Genomic DNA, 18,303 nt, shown 5'->3' on the forward strand with positions numbered 1-18,303 from the left:
AAAACTAGCATACACCCTACGAGACAGCTACCATGGTATACCGGAACTCCGACTAGAGACCTCCTAAAACGGGAATGAGTTACCCGGCACGTCCGGGCTACATTATGCAGGTGTTGAGGGAAATGTGGGTGACGCCTCCCCATCATTTCCGGGGCCTCAAAGGATCAACCCCTGTATGAATTCGGCCAACACAACAGCGATGGACCCCAAGACTTGCCATTCGAGAGTGCACCCCAGTTCGGGAACGCAAGATCGAATTGTGAGATATCCCGAAAAGGCAACAAACGAACCGTGGTCATGTTCCCACGAGCACTTCTCCAATACTCGGGGGTTCAAGATGCCTTTACGCCATATTCAACACGTTGAGTCTTCCACATTACTTTCGGGCATATCCTCCTCCTCATTCTAACCCTTTCCCCATAAACAGCAATAGCGACGACGTTGGCGCCGGCCGCTCAGTCGTTCCACGAAGTGGCGGGTCGTGGAGAAGATGCCTTTCGAGGGCGACACCTTCGAGCCCGAAGGCATGGTCCGCCTGGGTAGCCGCAGTGGCGACAACGACAACACGCGGTACCTGGTGTCGGCCGGAGAGTACACCGTGCCCACGGAGAAGTACCCAGACGGCCCCATCGTCAACGGCACAGACCGCACCGCTGGCGCCGGACGCGGCCACCTGCTGATCTACGACGGCCGGGGAACCGGCCGGGCGGCGCCGTGCTGAACTCATCCTTTCGGGGGGAACATGCCTGAGGAGTACCACCTGGGCGGTTTAGAGTACGACGGGCGGTTTCTATGGGCCACGGCATCGCAGTACCGGCCTACTACGACGGCAACGCTCGTCCAGTTGGACCTTTCAGTACCCTCTTCGTCTTCACATTCGACAACGACCCTACTGGGGCCCGTGGAGCCCCTCTGGCATATCCGCGACCACCAGGGCGGTGTAATACGCGACGTAAGCACCCAGACACTCCTGACGCTGAACTGGGGATCCCGCGCCGCGTCTCTGTGGGACCTCCGGGACCTCCGGGACCCCGCCGCCGCTCCCTTCCCCTGCTCCGCACAGCCGCACACCTCGGGCGTGGCGGGGCTTGGCCGACAGTGTGACCATCGGGGAACTGGCCATCGTCGACGTGCAGTCCATGGTGCCGCTGGCCGAGGTACCGAGTATCTTGACGGCCGAGCTCGGCGCGCCGATGACTAAGAACCCCATGGACATCGCACTCATGGGCGGGAAGCTAAGGTTCATCTTCCTGACGAGAGGAACTCGAGCTTGTATGTGTATGAAGCCATGTGAGCGAAAGACGCCACGGAGCCCCTGGTTTGGTATGGGGGGACTTCCTCCGAGGAAATGGTCGAGAAATACGATTCTAGGCCAAAAGGTCAAGCCCAGGAAAGATGTCGAAATATGTGGCCATTGGCCCGAGGCCTAATTCTGCCCTCTTCACAGTAGCTAGATTGCGAAGGCAAAACGACGGATAAAGACATAATTTGGCTGATGGACATACAAACATCGTAGCATGGCAGGATGTTGACCTGCACGTCATAAACAAACGAGCTATATACAATAGCTCACACAAAATTTTGGAACCCGTTGACCTGCCCAATTCGATCGAAACCGCCCAAACCCGTAGTAGAGTAGAAAAGGTATGAGTATCTCCAAAGAACACGCTCCCGTAATCCAATCCGTCATGCAAGCCGACCCAAAGAAAAAAAGGCACATCACCCATACCAGTTGCTCTGCTCATGCTTCATAATAATTCCATTTTCTTCGTGAAATTGCGTTCTGTGTCACCGGGGTTTTCCTTCACACTTGAGACTTAATAGCTCAGATGTGGGATTCTGTCGCCTTTGACCTTTCAGATAATTGTTGAGGGGGGATGTTGACAAGCCATCGAACTTCGAATGTAGTCTTGTGTCACATGTCCTTTTCCTCCGGTGAGTCATGTTGCTCTTCCCTCCAGGTGGCCCCCTAGCGGCGGGAGGACCTACGGCTTCTGTTGCCGCCTACACAGCTGATGCTGTCATCGGGAGCGACACTGTCTTTATCGTCGTCCCAGTCGGCAAGACTGCCGCCCACCTCGCTTTCAGGGAGTGGCACCATGTTGGCCTTGGCATACATGGTAGCTCTGCCACCCGTCGGCATCCGTTTGACCCCGTTGTTCATTCCGAGGCGCTCCCCGAGGGTTTTCGCCATGGCGGAGACTGATTGCCGAGGAGGCGGCGGTCTGGATCGAACCGGGATGGACATAGTCTCGGCCTTGACAAGTGTCGGCGGTGCCCGCATGACAGCCTCGGATCGGTCTGACCGCTCTGGTTTCCTTGTCCGATGAGTGCGGGTCGAAACATACGACTCGAGTTCCGGTTCCGGGCGTCGCACCGATCGGACGCTCGAATGCCTCGAAGGTTTCGACGTGGTGGCGCGACTCTTAGTGTCTATTTCCGGCATGAAGTCAGTCGCATATCTGGAGCCGGCCTGGCTGCGGTACTCAGTCTCCATGAGCAGCTTCGGCGCGCCGGTGTGTTTGGACCCAGCGGTGCTCCTATGCTCCGCCTCCGCGATCATGAGGGGTCTGCGTGAGGAACCGGCCTCGCTTCGGGTCCGATTCCGTCCAGTGGTACTGTGGCGGGTAGAATGCCGACTTGCACGATCATCAAGCTCCTCGACCTCCCGCGATCGGTCAGGGGCTTGTGAATAGCGAGCCACGTAGCTGGGAGGCGGATAGTGGCGGGCTCCTTTGGCGGGGGCATAGTCTTCAGGATAGCGAATCTTTTCCACTGTCCTTTCCACCTCCACATAGCGCTGGTGCTGATTGGGGTAGGGATCCGGCATGGTGGATCGCCTCTGCATGGCGGGAGGGTCGAACTCCTGGCGGGGAGCGCGTTCACGCTCGTTCCTCATGTTCATGTATGTCAGAGCGCCACCAATTGCGGCGCCGGCAGCAACTGCTCCAAGCACAGTGCTAACCAGGGTACCGGTCCCGTAGTCGCTGGAGTTCTCCCGAGGGGGCAGGAGCTGCCTCAAACGTCGACGTCGTCACACTGCGCCGGAATATAGTCCACGGCTCGTCTTCAGCGGCAGGGGAGCGGAAGCGGCAGCAGGAGCAGGAGCAGAAGCAACGTGGCGTGCTTGGGGTCGAGCAATGGCGTTGGCCGACCCAGCCGGGGCTCTGGACGCGGCAACGGAATGAGCAGGATGGGAAGTGGCCACTTCAAGATTCCAATCCAGAATGCGGGTTACTTCGCTGTTTGTCGATTGGGTGCGTCTCACGGTCGAGCCATTGTGGTGGGAGGGATAGTCTTTGGGAGGGAGATAGACGACCTCCATTATATTGCCGTCGAGGTCAGTGATCCTAGCTCGACTCTCGCCACCGGAAGATGGGTCGGCGGGACGTGCGTGGCGGAGAAAATGACAGTCACCGCCGATCTTTGTGAGGTCAGGATTCGCCCGCAGTCCTGCGGCGTGGAAGTCGGACACGACCGAAGGCGAAGGCGCAGAAAGGACAAAGCGGGCGCGTTTAAGCGGCGAATTGTCGTCACAGATGGCCTTGACCTCGAACAGAGCGTCGCCACCCGCACCGTATATAATGCGAGAAGAGTCGGCGCTCAGGAAGCGGAGCCCAAGGGGGTGGGTGATGGCGGAATAAAACGACGCAGACTCAGGCAGATGAGTGACATCGGCGTAGGGGCGCATGGGGAAAGTAGGGCAGACACCGAAAGTGTCTGGGGTACGGCGTATATGTGTGTGGGATATGTGGTGTGATGTGTGATGGTGTCCACCAAGACGACCCCCAGGGCAAGAGATGGCGCGAATCCCTTGGACGAGCAACACCCAAGACAGCCAACGTCAACCCGAGGAATGTGACGGAATATGCAGGCAAGTACCTAAGCTTCCCAAGCCAAAGCACAGGCACAGGCAGAGTGTGCGAGTGTTAAAATTGTGTGTGCGACGGGCGTGTTGGGTATGCGAGCGCGGGGTATGTGTGCAAAGTATCCCCCAACTGAACGGAATGCACGTATAGGAAATGTGCCTGGCCGGGCATATGTATGTACGATATGCTTCCAAAGTTCATGCAAGTGCAAAAAGAAAGTATGTATGCTCAAGTAAGACAAAATGCTATCGATGGAACCCAAAGTGGAAAAAAGGGACGACGAGAGCGGCCAGAGAGCGGCCAGAGAGCGGCCAGAGAGCGGCCAGAGAGAGAGATGTGGGAGCGGTGGTGGTAGTAGCCCACTTTGTGTGTCTCACAACAGCTGTTGTGAAAGGTGCTGGAGTTGTACGACGCAAGCAACACGTCTGTGGGCGTATGCAAAGATGTGAAAGTGAGGGAGCCAGCAGGAGAAGGATCGAGGTATCTATCTGGATGGGAGGGGACGCAGCAATCCATATCCATCCATCAGACCCTCCCGACCGCCCCCATCGTCGAGGTGGCTCCCTCTCCTCTCTCCCTTTGCACCCTCGCCCATGATTTACGTGATATGCCTACCAGACCGCCCATCGGATCGCGACATTGCGCCTTTGCTCTGCAACGGACGACCGACCGCCAGTTCAGGTACTAATGCAGGACAAGCACTCGGAGAGGGACCAGCCCACGCCAAACTTCCAAACTCGGACCCGCGCTTTGGCACTGTACGCGGCTGCATAAAGCGCTAACCTAGCGAGTCTAACACAGGCTGTTGGGCGCACTAGACACACTGTGGCCTGCCAGCGGAACCACGATCGGCATAGCCCGGGAACACGCCCCGGCATCTAGATCAGAGCAAGATGCGGTACACTGTTTGCTATTCTTAGTGCCGCAACGGAGATGTACTGTGAGCACCGTACAGGCCGGGAGGGGATCTGGCGATTGGCTTGCTGGCGGCTTTGTGTCTATTTCTCTATTTCCCTACGCTGGCACGCTGGCTCTCCCGATAGCATGTCAATCGACGGTCGCTCCAGGTGCGCCCCGGACGAGATCGACCCCCCCACAGAACTGGTCTTACCCTCTGTCATTGGATTCGGCTGTGGGATGGAAGACATGCCAACGCCTGCCACGTTGGAGGAGAGCCCCGATAAAAATTGAGCACATCCACCAGCCACTGTCCAATTCGGCTGCAGCTCTCACGTCCAGATGGATGATTCGACAGGAGCAGGCGAAGAAGTGGTGCTTCTGCAGCTGGCTGCAGGCCCCCGCTGCACGGTGGAGCGGCCGGGCCAATACGCACGCTATGCAATAGGTTACAGGCCGGCTTCGAGGGAAACGGGTTGGGCAACAATTCAGCGCAATCGAAGCCATGTAGCAAGTAGGACGGCCCTGCCCATCGCTGACGATGATGCTCACTCCAATATCAGATGGCCGCTGCTTCCGCATGGCCTGCTAGGTTGGGCCCATCCGACACACACGTTTTACTCGTCAAAATCAAGCAAGTCACGATGAAGACGCTCGTTGGCTGGCCTGGACGAGCCGAGAGGAGGCAGAGCAAAGAGCGGTTGGAGGCGATACTACGGCCACCACACACAATCAACACGAGGCGCACATGATGGCTGCTTGGGTTCGGATCTTTCCATTCATCGTGGCACCTTCCAGTGCCATACCGTATGTGACGAGACTGTCGTCATCTTGGTCCTACCGTCCCAAAACCGGCATCAAGTTGCCAAGCCAGAAATATTCGACAGACAGCACCGGACCCTTCTACAAGCCCGCAGTGCATCCGCAATATGACCTGATGAGTAAGCACAAGCAACTGATGCATCGGGGATGTCAGCCGCAAAGCCCTGGACCAGATTCAGGACTCTCGGCTGGCCCTTTCCTTCTTCCACCATCATCCACGATTGCGAAACAGACACCGTTTCTGTTGGCAACTCCTCATCCATTGGGTCACAGCGCGTCCATCCCAGTGACGAACGAGTTAGGCTAGATTGGATATATCGCTCGGGGCCAAGCAGCCTATATGGCGGGCATAAAACGCAGTCCTCGGAGCATTGATATAAATGGCATAGGCAAGGAGAGTTAGCGCGCATAGCCACGCCACCACGTAAGCCCACGTCCGACCTGTGGTTAGTATTTGTACAAGTAGTGCGAGACAGGAAGAAATTGCCAGGACACGAAAAAAGAAACGCGTGGGCCAAGTTGAAGTGGCCCAACAAAGACGACGAAACGCCTTGGATCCCATGTTGAACGCCTTATGTTTTTGTTGCGAAAACAGAGACCGAACAAGAACCTAAGACCCAAGCAAGCTTGGGCAATCGCTTGCAGCAGCGCCGAGATGTTGTATAACGGCCGTTGCAAGTCGACGCCACTCGTATCTCCTACCTGTCGCATCCCTTGTTGCGTCCCGTCTTTGCTTCTTCCGGGCAGGCGCGGGCCTCGCGACGTCGGCGAGGACCACTAGAGAACGTCCCACGAGTCCTCGGCCGCGTGGCAAAACTTGCTGCAAGCGACGCTGGCCGAAAGACTGAAGTTGCTGATGGAGATCTTTTCATCGACAAATTGGTCGGCGAACGTGTCGGCGCCCTTGGCCATGGCTCCGACGAAGACGCAAATGCTCTGCTTAGAACCTACGCCCTCCACCCAGTCGCGAACCCGCACCAGAGGCGCGTCGAAACTCAGGGTGACCTTGCGGCAGTCCGGAGGCAGATGGTCGGTAATGGGGTTCTGGATGACCCGCAGCAGCTTCTCCTGGGAGGTCGTAGAACGGATGGAGAGGCGGTGGAGGAGCTGGACCATGAGACCGGCGAAGCGCTTGAAGGTACGCGGGATTCTGACGGTGGGCGATACCTCGATGAGGACGCCCTTGGCGGTGTGGATGTAGATCTGCAACTTGCCGGCCTTGTTGATGGGCGAGTCGAGCAGAGTCAAGAGACACTAGTCAAGTTAGCACAGTCAGCATGTTGAATGCCCGACTAGATCGGAGGACGGTTGGTCCAACCTGGTGTGTAATGTCAGGACGCGCATCGCTTATGTCCCGATTCATCTTGCGCATGACGCCAATGTGTTCGTCGCTGTTGAGCAGCGAGTACTTCTCGTCGCGTTGCATGCCCATGCGACCGCCACCGCCACCGTGCGCGGCCTTGTAGGTTTCGAGGCTGGCATTGGAGAGGACGACGATGAGCCTTTGCGAGTTCTTGTCATTCAGCGGGATGGGCGTGTGCTGCTCCGCCACCAGTTGAGGCAGCGCCGGAGGAGGGAGGGATTGCGTGCCTGCGGTTTGGGCCATGGTGTCAGCTGCAGATTTCCGGTGGATTGGAGAGAAAGTCTTCTCGACGTGGTGCGAAGACGACGGTACGGCTGCAAGTATCTTGAGAAGGACAATTTTTGCACGAGGTTCACTCTCGCCCAGTGGATCCGGGCAAACGCATTGAATGCTTGAAGAATTTCGCGGGAATGGAGGGGTTGAGAGAGAAGGGAAATTTTCGCGGCCCCAATCCCTTGCACTACGTGCCCGAAGCCACCCAGGTAGCAGAGAGAGCAAAATTAGGCCAGAAGATAACCTAGCAGTTTTTGCGCCCCAGGCCTGCCTTGACTCGCCAGCACGAAGCGCAGGAACACATTGTGAGAAATGCAAGAATACATGTAGATCAAGATGGCGATTTCGTTCAACCAACCGATCGATCGATCGCAGTGAACGAGTTATAGTTGTGTTACTTACGAGGTCGCTTGCGCTGCTCGGGAGACGACATGATGATGCTTTGGAGTTGTAATCGCAATCGGCGAGGGACAAAGAGACAGAAAATGCGGGGCTTGGAGCAATCGATTGATGAATCGGAACGCTTGGACGGTTGATGTCAAACAGCTCTGTGCGGTGACGAGCTATTCCTTGGGATCATGGGTATCAATTGACAAGTAACGGGGAATCTGGGAGGAGGGAGATGGGAGCAGGCACGGTAGGTTTTATCGGGCGAAGATCAGAGCAGAGGTAGATTGGTAGACTACAATTTGACGAGAGCCGGGAGAGGGAGATAAAAAAAAGCGTACTGTCGAAGAAAGTTTGCGATAAGTGGGAAAGGGTAGCAGAGACTTCCAGTCGGGACGCACGACTCCTCCAAAAAGTCAGGCCAGAAGCCAGGGCCCATCGGACTATGCAAAAGGTTCCCACGTTCGGCTACATACGCAACGCGACTCTTTCCCTGCCTTTAGCGCCGGCGACTTTTTAGCAGCCAGGCCCGTCGTCATCCACCATCCGTCTCCGGCCACTTCGCATCGACACGGGGAGCGGCCAACTATCTACTACAACACACGCATCTTCTTCTCTCCTTGTGCTGTACTTCTGGCTTCTGGGCCGCTTGCCCACTCCTCACGTCGGTGGTTTGTGCCGGTCTCCCGCTTTCCTCTTCGTTTTCTTATCCGTATCCGCCTGGCGCAGACGCGCCGGCCTGTTCGTCCAAGTGCACCTGCCGCTGGCAGACTAGGAGCAACTGCAGGTTGGGAACCATTCTCACCTCAGCAAGCCGCATGGAAGCTTCCTGAACGCAGCACGCGGCGTCGCCCGCCGTCTCACCTGCCGTTTCCCTCTCACCGTGTTTCCCCCAGGGCATCCCTTGCGCGCCATGGAAAATGCCACGCCATCCAAGACCAGGTCGGACAACGCCGCGATGACCTGCATGACCTGACTTCGGCAGAAGAGCGAACTGGAACGCTGCCCGGCCAGCCACTTACCAACAAGTCGATTTGCTCGTCCGTCGTGGTTTCGCTTGGCCCACGTAGACCGGTCATCAAGTAGAACCGACGGCCGTTTGGGCTCTAGTCTCCATGCTCTCTCGCTCCCGGCGGACGGCCAATCATGCTGCGCTGGAGCTGGATGCTATTGACTTGACGGACCCCTCTTCGGCCTTCCTTGGGTACGGCAAAGACGCCTTCCGCCTGAGACGAGGCAGTGCGTACGCCCAAGCCTTGGAAAAAACAAAACAGCTAAACAATGTTTAAGGTATGCCGATCTGATATAGTTCTGGATGAGGACGAACAAAGTTCACGCCCACCGTACCAATGGGGCGGAACCATGGTCACGATGTCTTCGTAGGTCGCAGGTTTCCCAGAGCCAAGAACTGTCACGGAACTTTCTCTAAAGATAGGATTGCTCCCACGGCTACTTGGAATCACCGCTTTGCAGTACCGTCGCCAAGACTTCCGGGGAAGAAGCAATAATCATGTGGCCATGGGATGCGCATGCATCACATGACCACGGCTGGGGAGGCGGTTTGGCGTAGCTATTTCAGTCTTGATGATGTCTACTCATGGTGCTTCCCCTTCGGCATAGTGCTTGAACGTGTTTGGGCGCAAGAGTTCAGGTTGCTCAAGAAAGTTGGTCAGGCTGGTTCAGGGCACAGCTGTTGATACACCCTGTCTCCTGCGTGTATACGGCCGGCTTAAGCCAGGCTACACAGAATCTACATACATGGGCGGTAGAAAGGCATCAGCCCTATCGAGGTGCTACCAATCGGGCCATACGTATACGGCTCTCCTACCCGCTACCGAGGCTGCGCCATCCGGAAGGAAACCCACTGGGCAAACCGGATACCATGAAGATCGGCGCGAGCTCTTGTCTTCGCCGCGGTGATGTGTGCACAAACGTGTCGAGCTGGTGATGTTACGTTTGAGGGCGCGGGATCTCACAGGCAGAGTGCGATGTGCAGCAGCTCCGTCGTCGGGATCGGTTTGAAGCGTATTGCCAACGCATGTTTCCTCTGCAGTCGATCTTGTTCAGTCTGCCTCAGTGCATGAAGAGGGGCTATATTGACTGATCGGACCGCGTGGCGATCGGATGCTGGAAGCTGCCAAGCGCCAGGCATTGGCAGAGGCAAGGTACACCTGCACGTCCACGGCCCCTTGCGACCTTGGAACTCGGAAACACTAGGCAGCCGATCATTTAAGGTTACTTCGTCTGATGTTTTTGAGTTACCTGGGGATTTCTCTTTTTAGTCGGCCGTGAGCCCACTGGCCATGCTCGATTCCATCACACCCGACGTTCAACGGCTCTGTTACAAGAGACCCTTGGCCCCATTGACCAGCCGATTTAAGCTTGTTTCCGACCCCTGTCCCGACGCCGAAAGCGATGCTTCCGACTCATTTTCATCACAATCATCTCTCCGCCATCCCAAGTTCCTTGCCGATAGGTGGCCTTCGTGCGGCCTCGGGGTGGCATGCTCTGGCAAGGCCCTCGTCCGCACCGAAGCCGTCAACCCCCGACAGCAGTTGCGATGGCATAGAAAATCCCCAGAGCCAGCCATCCGGTCCAAAGTTGAGAGCCTCCGTCTGTGCGGGAAATGGCGGTGCAACGCTCTCTGCTGCTTGAGTATGCACGGCCAACAGTGCACCAGAGTAGCAGATCTGGTGTGGGTCAAGAAGGGTCGAATTTGAATTTGAGATCAACCCTGTTTGCCATGTTCCAACCGTCCAGTGGCCACGATGATCCCCGACGGCCTGATCTGGTTTGGACGTCATTGGTGTCGCGTGAGGCCGGCGGTTGCATCTTGTCCGTCCTCGATCTGTTCCATCCCACAGAATCTCTGACACGGACGGTTTCCACCCACCTCAGCCCTCGCCCGCCCCGGGACCTTGCTACGCGCTACTCCAGACAAGCTTCCCCATGTCTCCACCCCCTCCGGCATCTGGACATCGGACGACGCCCATCTGTCAAAGCCCTGGAGATGCTAAAGTCTAACCTTACCTTTATTCAATGGGTCGCAACCTGCCAAGCTTGGTCCATCGCGTGTCCCGAGCGGGTGCCCTGGTGCCCCTTCTCCGGGCGGCTCACCACAGGACGAAGGTCTCGATCGTCGCTGCAAGAGGGGCCTTATGGGTCACATATAGTCTCTGCCCATGGGTCCGCGATCCGCTCGCCAGTCTGTGTACACCCCGTCGGAGCTGCGACGACTCGCGTGAGCCTGATTTGAGATGAGTCTTCGTTTCACCACGCTGCCGATTTCCACGGCATACCTTCTTCCCATGAACGGGTATGAGATCTCAGACAAGCGACAGGCATGGCGAAGCCATTTGTTTTGTGGCTCTTGGAAACCGAGCGGCAGCACTCAGCCGAACTCTTGTACAAAATGGCCCAACTCCCGCCCTCCCCAGACCGTACTGCCAGTCTCTCAACGCTCCCATGTGCATGACTGGTTCACTCTTTTAATTATACCCCTTACTCTCCTTTTCCTTCTCACTTGCCAGTCAAGGACATCACGTTGACCGTGTGTTTTTATCTTTTACCTTCGTTACTAGCTATATCGTTCTAATATTGCAAATCCCGCTGCGTGCTTATTCTAAGGAGTACCCCTCATCGGATCATATACCCAAGACAAGATGGTTGCCAAATCTCAGATGCTGTGGGCTTTTGCCCTCGTCGGCCTCGCCGCGGCCCAGAACAACAACAATGGTCAGAACAATGGCAACAACAATCAGAACAATGGCAACAACAACGGTCAGAACAACAACAACAATAATGGCCAGAACAACAACAACGGCAATAACAACAACAACAATGGCGGAGACAACACTGGCAACCAAGACGCGACACTGACACTGGATGAAGCTGCTGTCCAGACCGCATCTCAGCTTGATGGCACCGAGGATGGCAGTGACGGCGCCCCTTCGGCCACCTCGGACAACAACTTCATCAACTTTTGCTCTGGCCAGCAACTCACCAACGGCCAGCAGCAAGAGGGTGGTTCTTGCAACGGCATCCGTACGTAATCAGATCTATATACCGACATACCATTCCGTCATGATTTTGTTTACTGACTCCTCCCCCGTAACAGCCATGGGAAAAATCCCGTCTAAGGGCCAGATGATCTCGGCGCTCGTCCAGAACCCGGCCAACAATGACGTCGTTGCGCCGAACACCAGCTTTGATATCAATGTTCTGGTCAAGAACCTTGTGGCGGGCTCCTTCACCAACGCTCAGACGACCTACTACTCTGCACCCCAGGACTTGGAGGGCGGTCTGGTTGTTGGCCACACCCACGTCACTGTTCAAGATCTCGGCAACACCCAGAACCCCGAGCAGACCCTGGATCCCACCCAGTTCGTCTTCTTCAAGGGCATCAACGACGCAGGCAATGGCAATGGTCTCCTTACTGCCACTGTCGACGGCGGTCTTCCCGAAGGCAACTTCCGAGTCTGCACCATTACTTCGGCCTCCAACCATCAACCCGTCATCATGCCCATTGCCCAGCGTGGAGCTCAGGACGATTGCATTCGCTTCACTGTTTCCTCCGATGGTGGCGACAACCAGAACAATGGCGACGGCAACAACAACAACAACAACAACAACAACAACAACGGCAACAACAACAACAACGGCGACAACGGCGACAACAATGGCGACGGTAACAACAACAACAACGGCAACAACAACAACAACAACAACAACAACAACAACCAGAACCAGAAGCGAGGCGCTAACACTCGATTCTCCCGCGGCCTTGGTCAACGAAACGGCCAGGAAACCGTCCAGCGCCGAGGACTTCGATTCAGCCGCCGCGATTGGGTCGCTTAGAGTTTGAAATCGTGAGGTGGCTCGGGCTGTTACGACACGTGGTTGCCTGGTTCTACAAATACATGCTCGAAGGGGGCAAAGGGATGCGTGTAGAACACGGCGCTGATCACCAGAAGCACCGAGCATCACAGTTGTACACCTAGTTTTTCTTTCTTTGCGATTACGATAGATGGGTTCATGACAGACTCTAGGAAGGGGTCTGGGTTCGAAATGTTGGGGGGTAATACACGACCGGTCGATTAGCCACAGCTCTTCTGTATGGTATTAGGCTTTCCAGAGAAAAGTCGCTCTATATTCTAACACTACTACTACCACGAAAAAATCATAAAAAATGCCATAACTGTGTCTCTTGCCATTGCAATGCGCCCAGCCTCCAAGGCAAGGAGAGATGCCAAGAGGGGGCAGCGGCTGAGATGTCTCACGAAACCCACAGCCCCCTGACCTGGGCACGGACGATCTGCATCCGTGGATGTCCCTGTGACGCTGCTAACGTCACTCGGGATATGGTCCGGAGTAGCGTTCCGGCCGCGCTGCAAAATCAAATTATGCCTTTGTCATGCCTTCTGCCATGGCCCTCTCGTCCGGTGTGACGTTCAGACCAAGATCTCTTGGCGATCCGACGACCTGACAGAATCCCGTCGCTTGTGCTTGGCCTTCCAGCTTCCGGTTTTGGTGGCCAAATCGCTTGGCGTCCCGCCCTGGGGTCGCTACGGGCGCCCTTCCGCCCACCACATATGGGCAATGTTCTACAATACATCATGGGTTTACAACAGGCATTGATCCTCGTTCCTCAGAAATGGCGGTTTTGACGATCTTGGAGAACGAACTGGCCATCCTGCATACTTGAGTGACTTATCTTACTATACTCATGCATACATGAAAACGCTGGCCGCTGCCTTGACGCTGCCTTGACGCTGCCTTGCAGTTCGCCCGTGGAGTACAGCGAACATCCAGTGGCGTTGCGGCTGAGAGCTGGATTAGACAACTAGTCACGCCGAAAGACGATGATCAACATCCCTGGGCGCCTTCTGTTCAGCTCTATGTCTCTCCATGATGGAATTCAGCCTTGGATCGGTGGACTGGTTAGGAAAAGCCACTTGAGCTGAAAGGCTGACGACCAGCTTGCTGAGATTCAGTAAGTGATGGTGGAAGGAACCTCATCTATAAAAGGGGAATGCCTTCGGCAAGATTGAATGGAGGTCGGCCACTGATTTCAACAGATCAACACTACTCAGATCACAGTGCCGAGATAATACATTCAAGTATAGTTTACATACGCATTCGCAAGATCCCTCGCCATTGTCATCATGCTTTACAGAACCGCGCTCCTCACGCTCACTGCTCTAATGGGCACGGCCCAGGCCGAAGTTCAAGGCTTCGATATCTCGCACTACCAGCCGAACGTGAACTTCCAGAGCACCTACTCTGCCGGGGCTCGATTCGTTATCATCAAGGTGCAGCCAAACCCAGTTCCTCTCCTCTCCCCCTTTCCTCCCAGAAGAACATACACCCTGAAACCCCTTTCCTACCGACACATCCATGCTGACACATCCATCGCGCACAACAAGGCCACAGAGGGCACGACGTACACGGACCCCAAGTTCTCCGAGCACTGGACGGGCGCGACCAGCGCCGGCCTGATCCGCGGCGCGTACCACTTCGCGCGCCCCAACAGCGGCAGCGGGTCGGCGCAGGCGACGTTCTTCCTGGCCCACGGCGGCGGCTGGACCAAGGACGGCCGGACGCTGCCGGGGATGCTGGACCTCGAGGCCGGATCGTCGCAGTGCTACGGGCTGTCGGCGAGCGCCATGGTGGCGTGGATCCGCGACTTCAGCAACACGTACCACGACCGGACGGGGCGGTACCCGATGATCTACACGAATCCGTCGTGGTGGATGGCCTGCACCAACAGCACCCAGGAGTTCGCCAAAACCAACCCGCTGGTCCTGGCCCGGTACGCCAGCAGCATCGGCACCATCCCCGGCGGCTGGCCCTACCAGACCATCTGGCAATACACGGACAAGTACGCATACGGTGGCGACGGCGACAAGTTCAACGGGGATGAAGCAGGCCTCAAGAAGCTCGCCTCTGGCTAAGAGCCCGGACGGGAGCCGTATTGGAAATCGTCCTAGTTTTCTGGGGAAGCGTGGTCGAACCGGCCGTGTCCGTGTGAGTATTGCCGTACGACGTGTCAATCATTTTGTGGTTTCTAGGGGAAAGCAGAGCTGGGTGACCTAGAACCTGAGTGAGTGGCCACAGAAAGTCCATACCATCCATCATGCGAACTGGCGCACAAACCCAGCAAGACCTCCGTCTTAGAGGTCGATACAAGACGTCAACAAATATACCTGTTCAATGCCACTCTAGTATCGGCTGCCCAAGGGCCAAAACCCGTGACAAGTTGTTGGTATCCGATCCTTCCGGAATTGGCGTACCTTCCGGAACTGGTGTACCACATTGTACCCAAATTCAGCGGTCGAGTTCATCCTTGAATTATACATAGCTACGTGGCATATGTCAGTTTGCGCAAGAATAATATGGTCAATTCTATTAATTACAACGTATTACAACCCCCGGGATATTAGCGATATACATCGTATAATTACATGTTTGTCTCAACGTAGCTGCTTCCAGGGCAACGACCAGAATGAAGACTCTGTTTTACAGTGTTCAATGAAAGGACCAGCCGAGGAGAACAGTCGAGTACTTTTTTCCCCATTTTATTTTTATATTGCCACCATCTTCTCCGGGAATTGGAGGCGGGCTTCTGGTCAGCATTTTCAGCAGTATCATGATCGGGAGCTTTGGAGGCGAGCTTCTTGTCAGAACCTTTCTTCTCGGAAGCCTTGAGAGCAGTGCAGAGCCATGCAGAGCCATGCAGAGCCATGCAGAGCAAATTGGGCAATCTCGATAACCGGGGGCCGACACAGCCGGCTCTGCTCGACGAAAAGAAGATCCAAGAGAGGGGAGATGTCTTTGTGGTGAATTAGAAATTAGATGGATGGAGGCCTTGTATTTCGGCCGGATGGGTTCGCTGGGCAGGACAGTGCAAGAGAGCGACTGCGGAAACTGTTTGTGTATCTCTTGTCAATAGTAAAGTGTGTGGATGTTGGCGGCCAGCTGTTCAGAGCGGAGATTTTGAATTTTGTTGTTGGAATACATACACTCACTTCGGTGTATGCTGTGTGTCGGTTGCGAGTCCCACAGAAAACTGGCCAAGCACACATGTCGTATGTAAGTGACGGTCACGGGTAGTGGGGGCAATTGGGTGCAACGTTCGTTAACCGAGACTACGTCTTTCAGTCCTCAGGGAACATCTCTCTCAGGTTGCTCACGAAAATGCCGCTTTCGCTGTCCCATCTCTTGAAGAATTTGCCGGCCATTGGAACCAGGTCTCTGATTTCACGGGGCAGCCCCTGGACCCCTCCTTTCAGATCCAGGACCTCCATGTTGTCCTCCGCAATGACATGATGGTCCGACCCATCCGTACAAACCCTAAGAGCATGTCAGTGATAACCAAGCGCACAGAAGATTCCCTCCGACGTACATGCAACGGTAAAATGGCTGCGCAACCCGGGACTCGACGCGAGATGAACTGTCGTCAAAACCAGCCCCGTTTACTGTCCAGCCAATAATGATGCCGTGATAGTCGTAACGCTTGTGCTTGAAGACCTGGCCGATTCGATATTTGACTTTGCCAGGGTTGTCGAGCGTGCTTCTCTTCCACGGCGCCTTTTCCGTCGAATCAACGCGTCGGATCTCCCTTATCTGATCCCGGACCCTTCTCGAGGGAAGCTCCCAGTTGTTCTGTCTGCGGCCCGGTGCTGCGAAAGTATCGTACATCGGACATACGTACTTCTCAACCAGCCAGGAATCCTCGGGAAAGTACTCGTAGAAGTACTGCAGCAGGTCTCTTACATCCTGCTGCCAATCCCGGCGCATGTCCTCGTTGTCTGGCAACACAGGCACCATCATAATACTTGCCCAAATCATACTGTACAACGCCGGCTGGAGGTTCCGAGCCCAGTCCCCGTGACGCAGCTCGATCAGCGGCACCAGGTCGGCAACTGGCCGCTCCAGGGTCCTGAAACTCGTAAATGATGACCGGATGTTCTGTGCCGTTCGCATCACTATCAAGTCGGTGCTAGTGGGCCTCAAAAGATTGTCGTGTCCCGAATGTGCGCCCAGGCGATTTAGGAAAACGCGAAGGGCATCGACCGAAACCTCGCCGTCGGAACCGTAGGCGTCAATGAACATCTTCTGCTGCTGCTCCTCCTCTTCGGGTATGGGGCGGCCATCCAGCGACACGCCCTGCGGCGACAGTACAACGATGTAGACCTGGGTAGGGAGTAAGCAGCAGTATGCTTCCACATTCAGCCTTTCGGCAATGGACGAGAAAATGGCAGCCGAAATGATTGGCATGGAGGGATGCCGGTTGTCCTGTAGAGCCCTGCCGATAAGACAAGTGCGCAGGTACTTGGCCACGCCCTCGTCCCCTTGGGCAGCGGTTAGGTTACTTGCGTGTAACCATCTACTCAAGGCCATGCTCTTTTCGCGGATGGTCATGTCGTCCACGTCGGGCGTCTCACGCCGGAAGCGCGAAGCCAGCTGGTCCAGGATCACGGATATCTCGTCCAGATCGCCGTCGTTGTCGTGGAGGACGAACATGTCAAAAGCGCCTAGAGCACGTTCAAGTCTCATACCGCAATTGATCTTGTCGCTCGGCCGGGCGTCCCGGCCCGCGTGCCGGGCTGCATGCTTCTGGTATTTTGCCCATTCTGCGATCGCCAGGCCCCGGTGGATGCTGTCGAGGACTGTGCAAGCGTAGTAGCGGCGGGCGAGTACGTCTGGGGCGTCGTCGTCAATGTTGCATTGCGACAGCAGGTAGTCCTTGGCGTCGTAACCATACTGGCAGATCTCTTCGATCCTCTGGAGTCTTTCGAGGCGGGTTGCGACAATGCCGTCGAGGAGTCGGGAAATCTTGCGGTTCCGGATCAGGCGCAGGGTGCAGAGGCCCCTCCAGTCAATCTGAAGGCGCTTGTTGCGCCGTTTAGCGTGGAAAGCGTGGTCGGCTTGCCAGTACTTGAAGGTGGTGTCACAGTAGTATCTCCAGAGCAGGGGCGTTTGCGCGACACAGGCGAACCGTTTCGAAACGGGGGAGATCTGCAGAAGCGTCTCTTCCGGGGAGGTGTAGTGCAGGATCTGGGTTATGAGCTCGTCGGGGAGAGCGTCAAAGGAGGCCATTGCAAGGCGGGGGTCAGGGTCGACCGGCTTATGCGAAAGCAGTGAAATCGGGATGCTGGACGGATTGAAAGGAGCTGGGGATGGTGGACGGCCATGGGGGCAAGTTCAAGTTGCGAGGTAAGAGACGAATGGGGTCTGGACGGTCTTTTTAATGAAAGCTTGTCCGATAGCCAGTCGCCTCTGGGCGCATAGAGAGTCTGCAATGATGCGACGGCAAAAAGGCGTGAATGCGACGGAGGAAATTTGGCCGAGGTGCAAGTGCGAGATGCTTTGCGAAAAGGGCATGTAAGTAAGTAGACATGCAGATAAGTAAGTACGGCAATCGTGTGTGGTGGTGGGCGTGCGGTATGATATGTTAAGAAGGTAGGTAGCTGTAGCCGCAGTACCTGCTACACTACGCGACGTAATGGACGGGACATTGTCATGGCATGCGACCTAATGTGAGAACATGATGCATCCATGTCATTCGGGGTTGGGCCGGCGACGAGCAATATCCTGCGCTATGCCCGCTCACGTTTCGTGTGTTGAGGAAGCAAGAGCCGGGAGCCAGCAAAAAAGCATGTCATGTCATGAGTTCATCAGAGTGCAGTG

The 18,303-nt window shown here is 55.8% G+C and overlaps 8 protein-coding genes across 8 annotated transcripts; 4 read left to right on the top strand and 4 right to left on the bottom strand.

The window, feature by feature from the left end:
- Positions 1-400: 400 nt before the first annotated feature.
- Positions 401-727, bottom strand: PG997_005856 (uncharacterized protein; the record flags this gene model as incomplete). The annotated part of the gene is made up of 1 exon (XM_066810171.1): positions 401-727. The coding sequence occupies one exon, from the start codon at positions 725-727 to the stop codon at positions 401-403; it is 327 nt and encodes a 108-aa protein (XP_066669094.1).
- Positions 728-742: 15 nt separating this feature from the next.
- PG997_005857 (uncharacterized protein) lies at positions 743-1,201 on the top strand (the record flags this gene model as incomplete). The annotated part of the gene is made up of 1 exon (XM_066810172.1): positions 743-1,201. One exon carries the CDS (start codon positions 743-745, stop codon positions 1,199-1,201), a length of 459 nt encoding a protein of 152 aa, XP_066669095.1.
- Positions 1,202-1,969: 768 nt separating this feature from the next.
- Positions 1,970-3,691, bottom strand: PG997_005858 (uncharacterized protein; the record flags this gene model as incomplete). Its single annotated transcript, XM_066810173.1, has 2 exons — positions 1,970-3,013; positions 3,041-3,691. 2 exons carry the CDS (start codon positions 3,689-3,691, stop codon positions 1,970-1,972), a joined length of 1,695 nt encoding a protein of 564 aa, XP_066669096.1.
- A 2,674-nt stretch (positions 3,692-6,365) lies between these two features.
- PG997_005859 (nucleolar essential protein 1) lies at positions 6,366-7,194 on the bottom strand (the record flags this gene model as incomplete). Its single annotated transcript, XM_066810174.1, has 2 exons — positions 6,366-6,842; positions 6,907-7,194. The coding sequence occupies 2 exons, from the start codon at positions 7,192-7,194 to the stop codon at positions 6,366-6,368; spliced, it is 765 nt and encodes a 254-aa protein (XP_066669097.1).
- Positions 7,195-9,914: 2,720 nt separating this feature from the next.
- Positions 9,915-10,331, top strand: PG997_005860 (uncharacterized protein; the record flags this gene model as incomplete). The annotated part of the gene is made up of 1 exon (XM_066810175.1): positions 9,915-10,331. The coding sequence occupies one exon, from the start codon at positions 9,915-9,917 to the stop codon at positions 10,329-10,331; it is 417 nt and encodes a 138-aa protein (XP_066669098.1).
- Positions 10,332-11,273: 942 nt separating this feature from the next.
- Positions 11,274-12,468, top strand: PG997_005861 (uncharacterized protein; the record flags this gene model as incomplete). Its single annotated transcript, XM_066810176.1, has 2 exons — positions 11,274-11,655; positions 11,729-12,468. 2 exons carry the CDS (start codon positions 11,274-11,276, stop codon positions 12,466-12,468), a joined length of 1,122 nt encoding a protein of 373 aa, XP_066669099.1.
- A 1,307-nt stretch (positions 12,469-13,775) lies between these two features.
- PG997_005862 (N-O-diacetyl muramidase) lies at positions 13,776-14,564 on the top strand (the record flags this gene model as incomplete). The annotated part of the gene is made up of 1 exon (XM_066810177.1): positions 13,776-14,564. The coding sequence occupies one exon, from the start codon at positions 13,776-13,778 to the stop codon at positions 14,562-14,564; it is 789 nt and encodes a 262-aa protein (XP_066669100.1).
- A 1,203-nt stretch (positions 14,565-15,767) lies between these two features.
- PG997_005863 (uncharacterized protein) lies at positions 15,768-17,712 on the bottom strand (the record flags this gene model as incomplete). The annotated part of the gene is made up of 2 exons (XM_066810178.1): positions 15,768-15,963; positions 16,016-17,712. The coding sequence occupies 2 exons, from the start codon at positions 17,710-17,712 to the stop codon at positions 15,768-15,770; spliced, it is 1,893 nt and encodes a 630-aa protein (XP_066669101.1).
- Between the last annotated feature and the right edge of the window lie 591 nt (positions 17,713-18,303).

The sequence above is a fragment of the Apiospora hydei genome, assembly GCF_038363865.1.
Source record: "Apiospora hydei strain CBS 114990 chromosome Unknown utg000005l_segment0_segment0, whole genome shotgun sequence".
Classification (NCBI taxonomy): domain Eukaryota; kingdom Fungi; phylum Ascomycota; class Sordariomycetes; order Amphisphaeriales; family Apiosporaceae; genus Apiospora; species Apiospora hydei.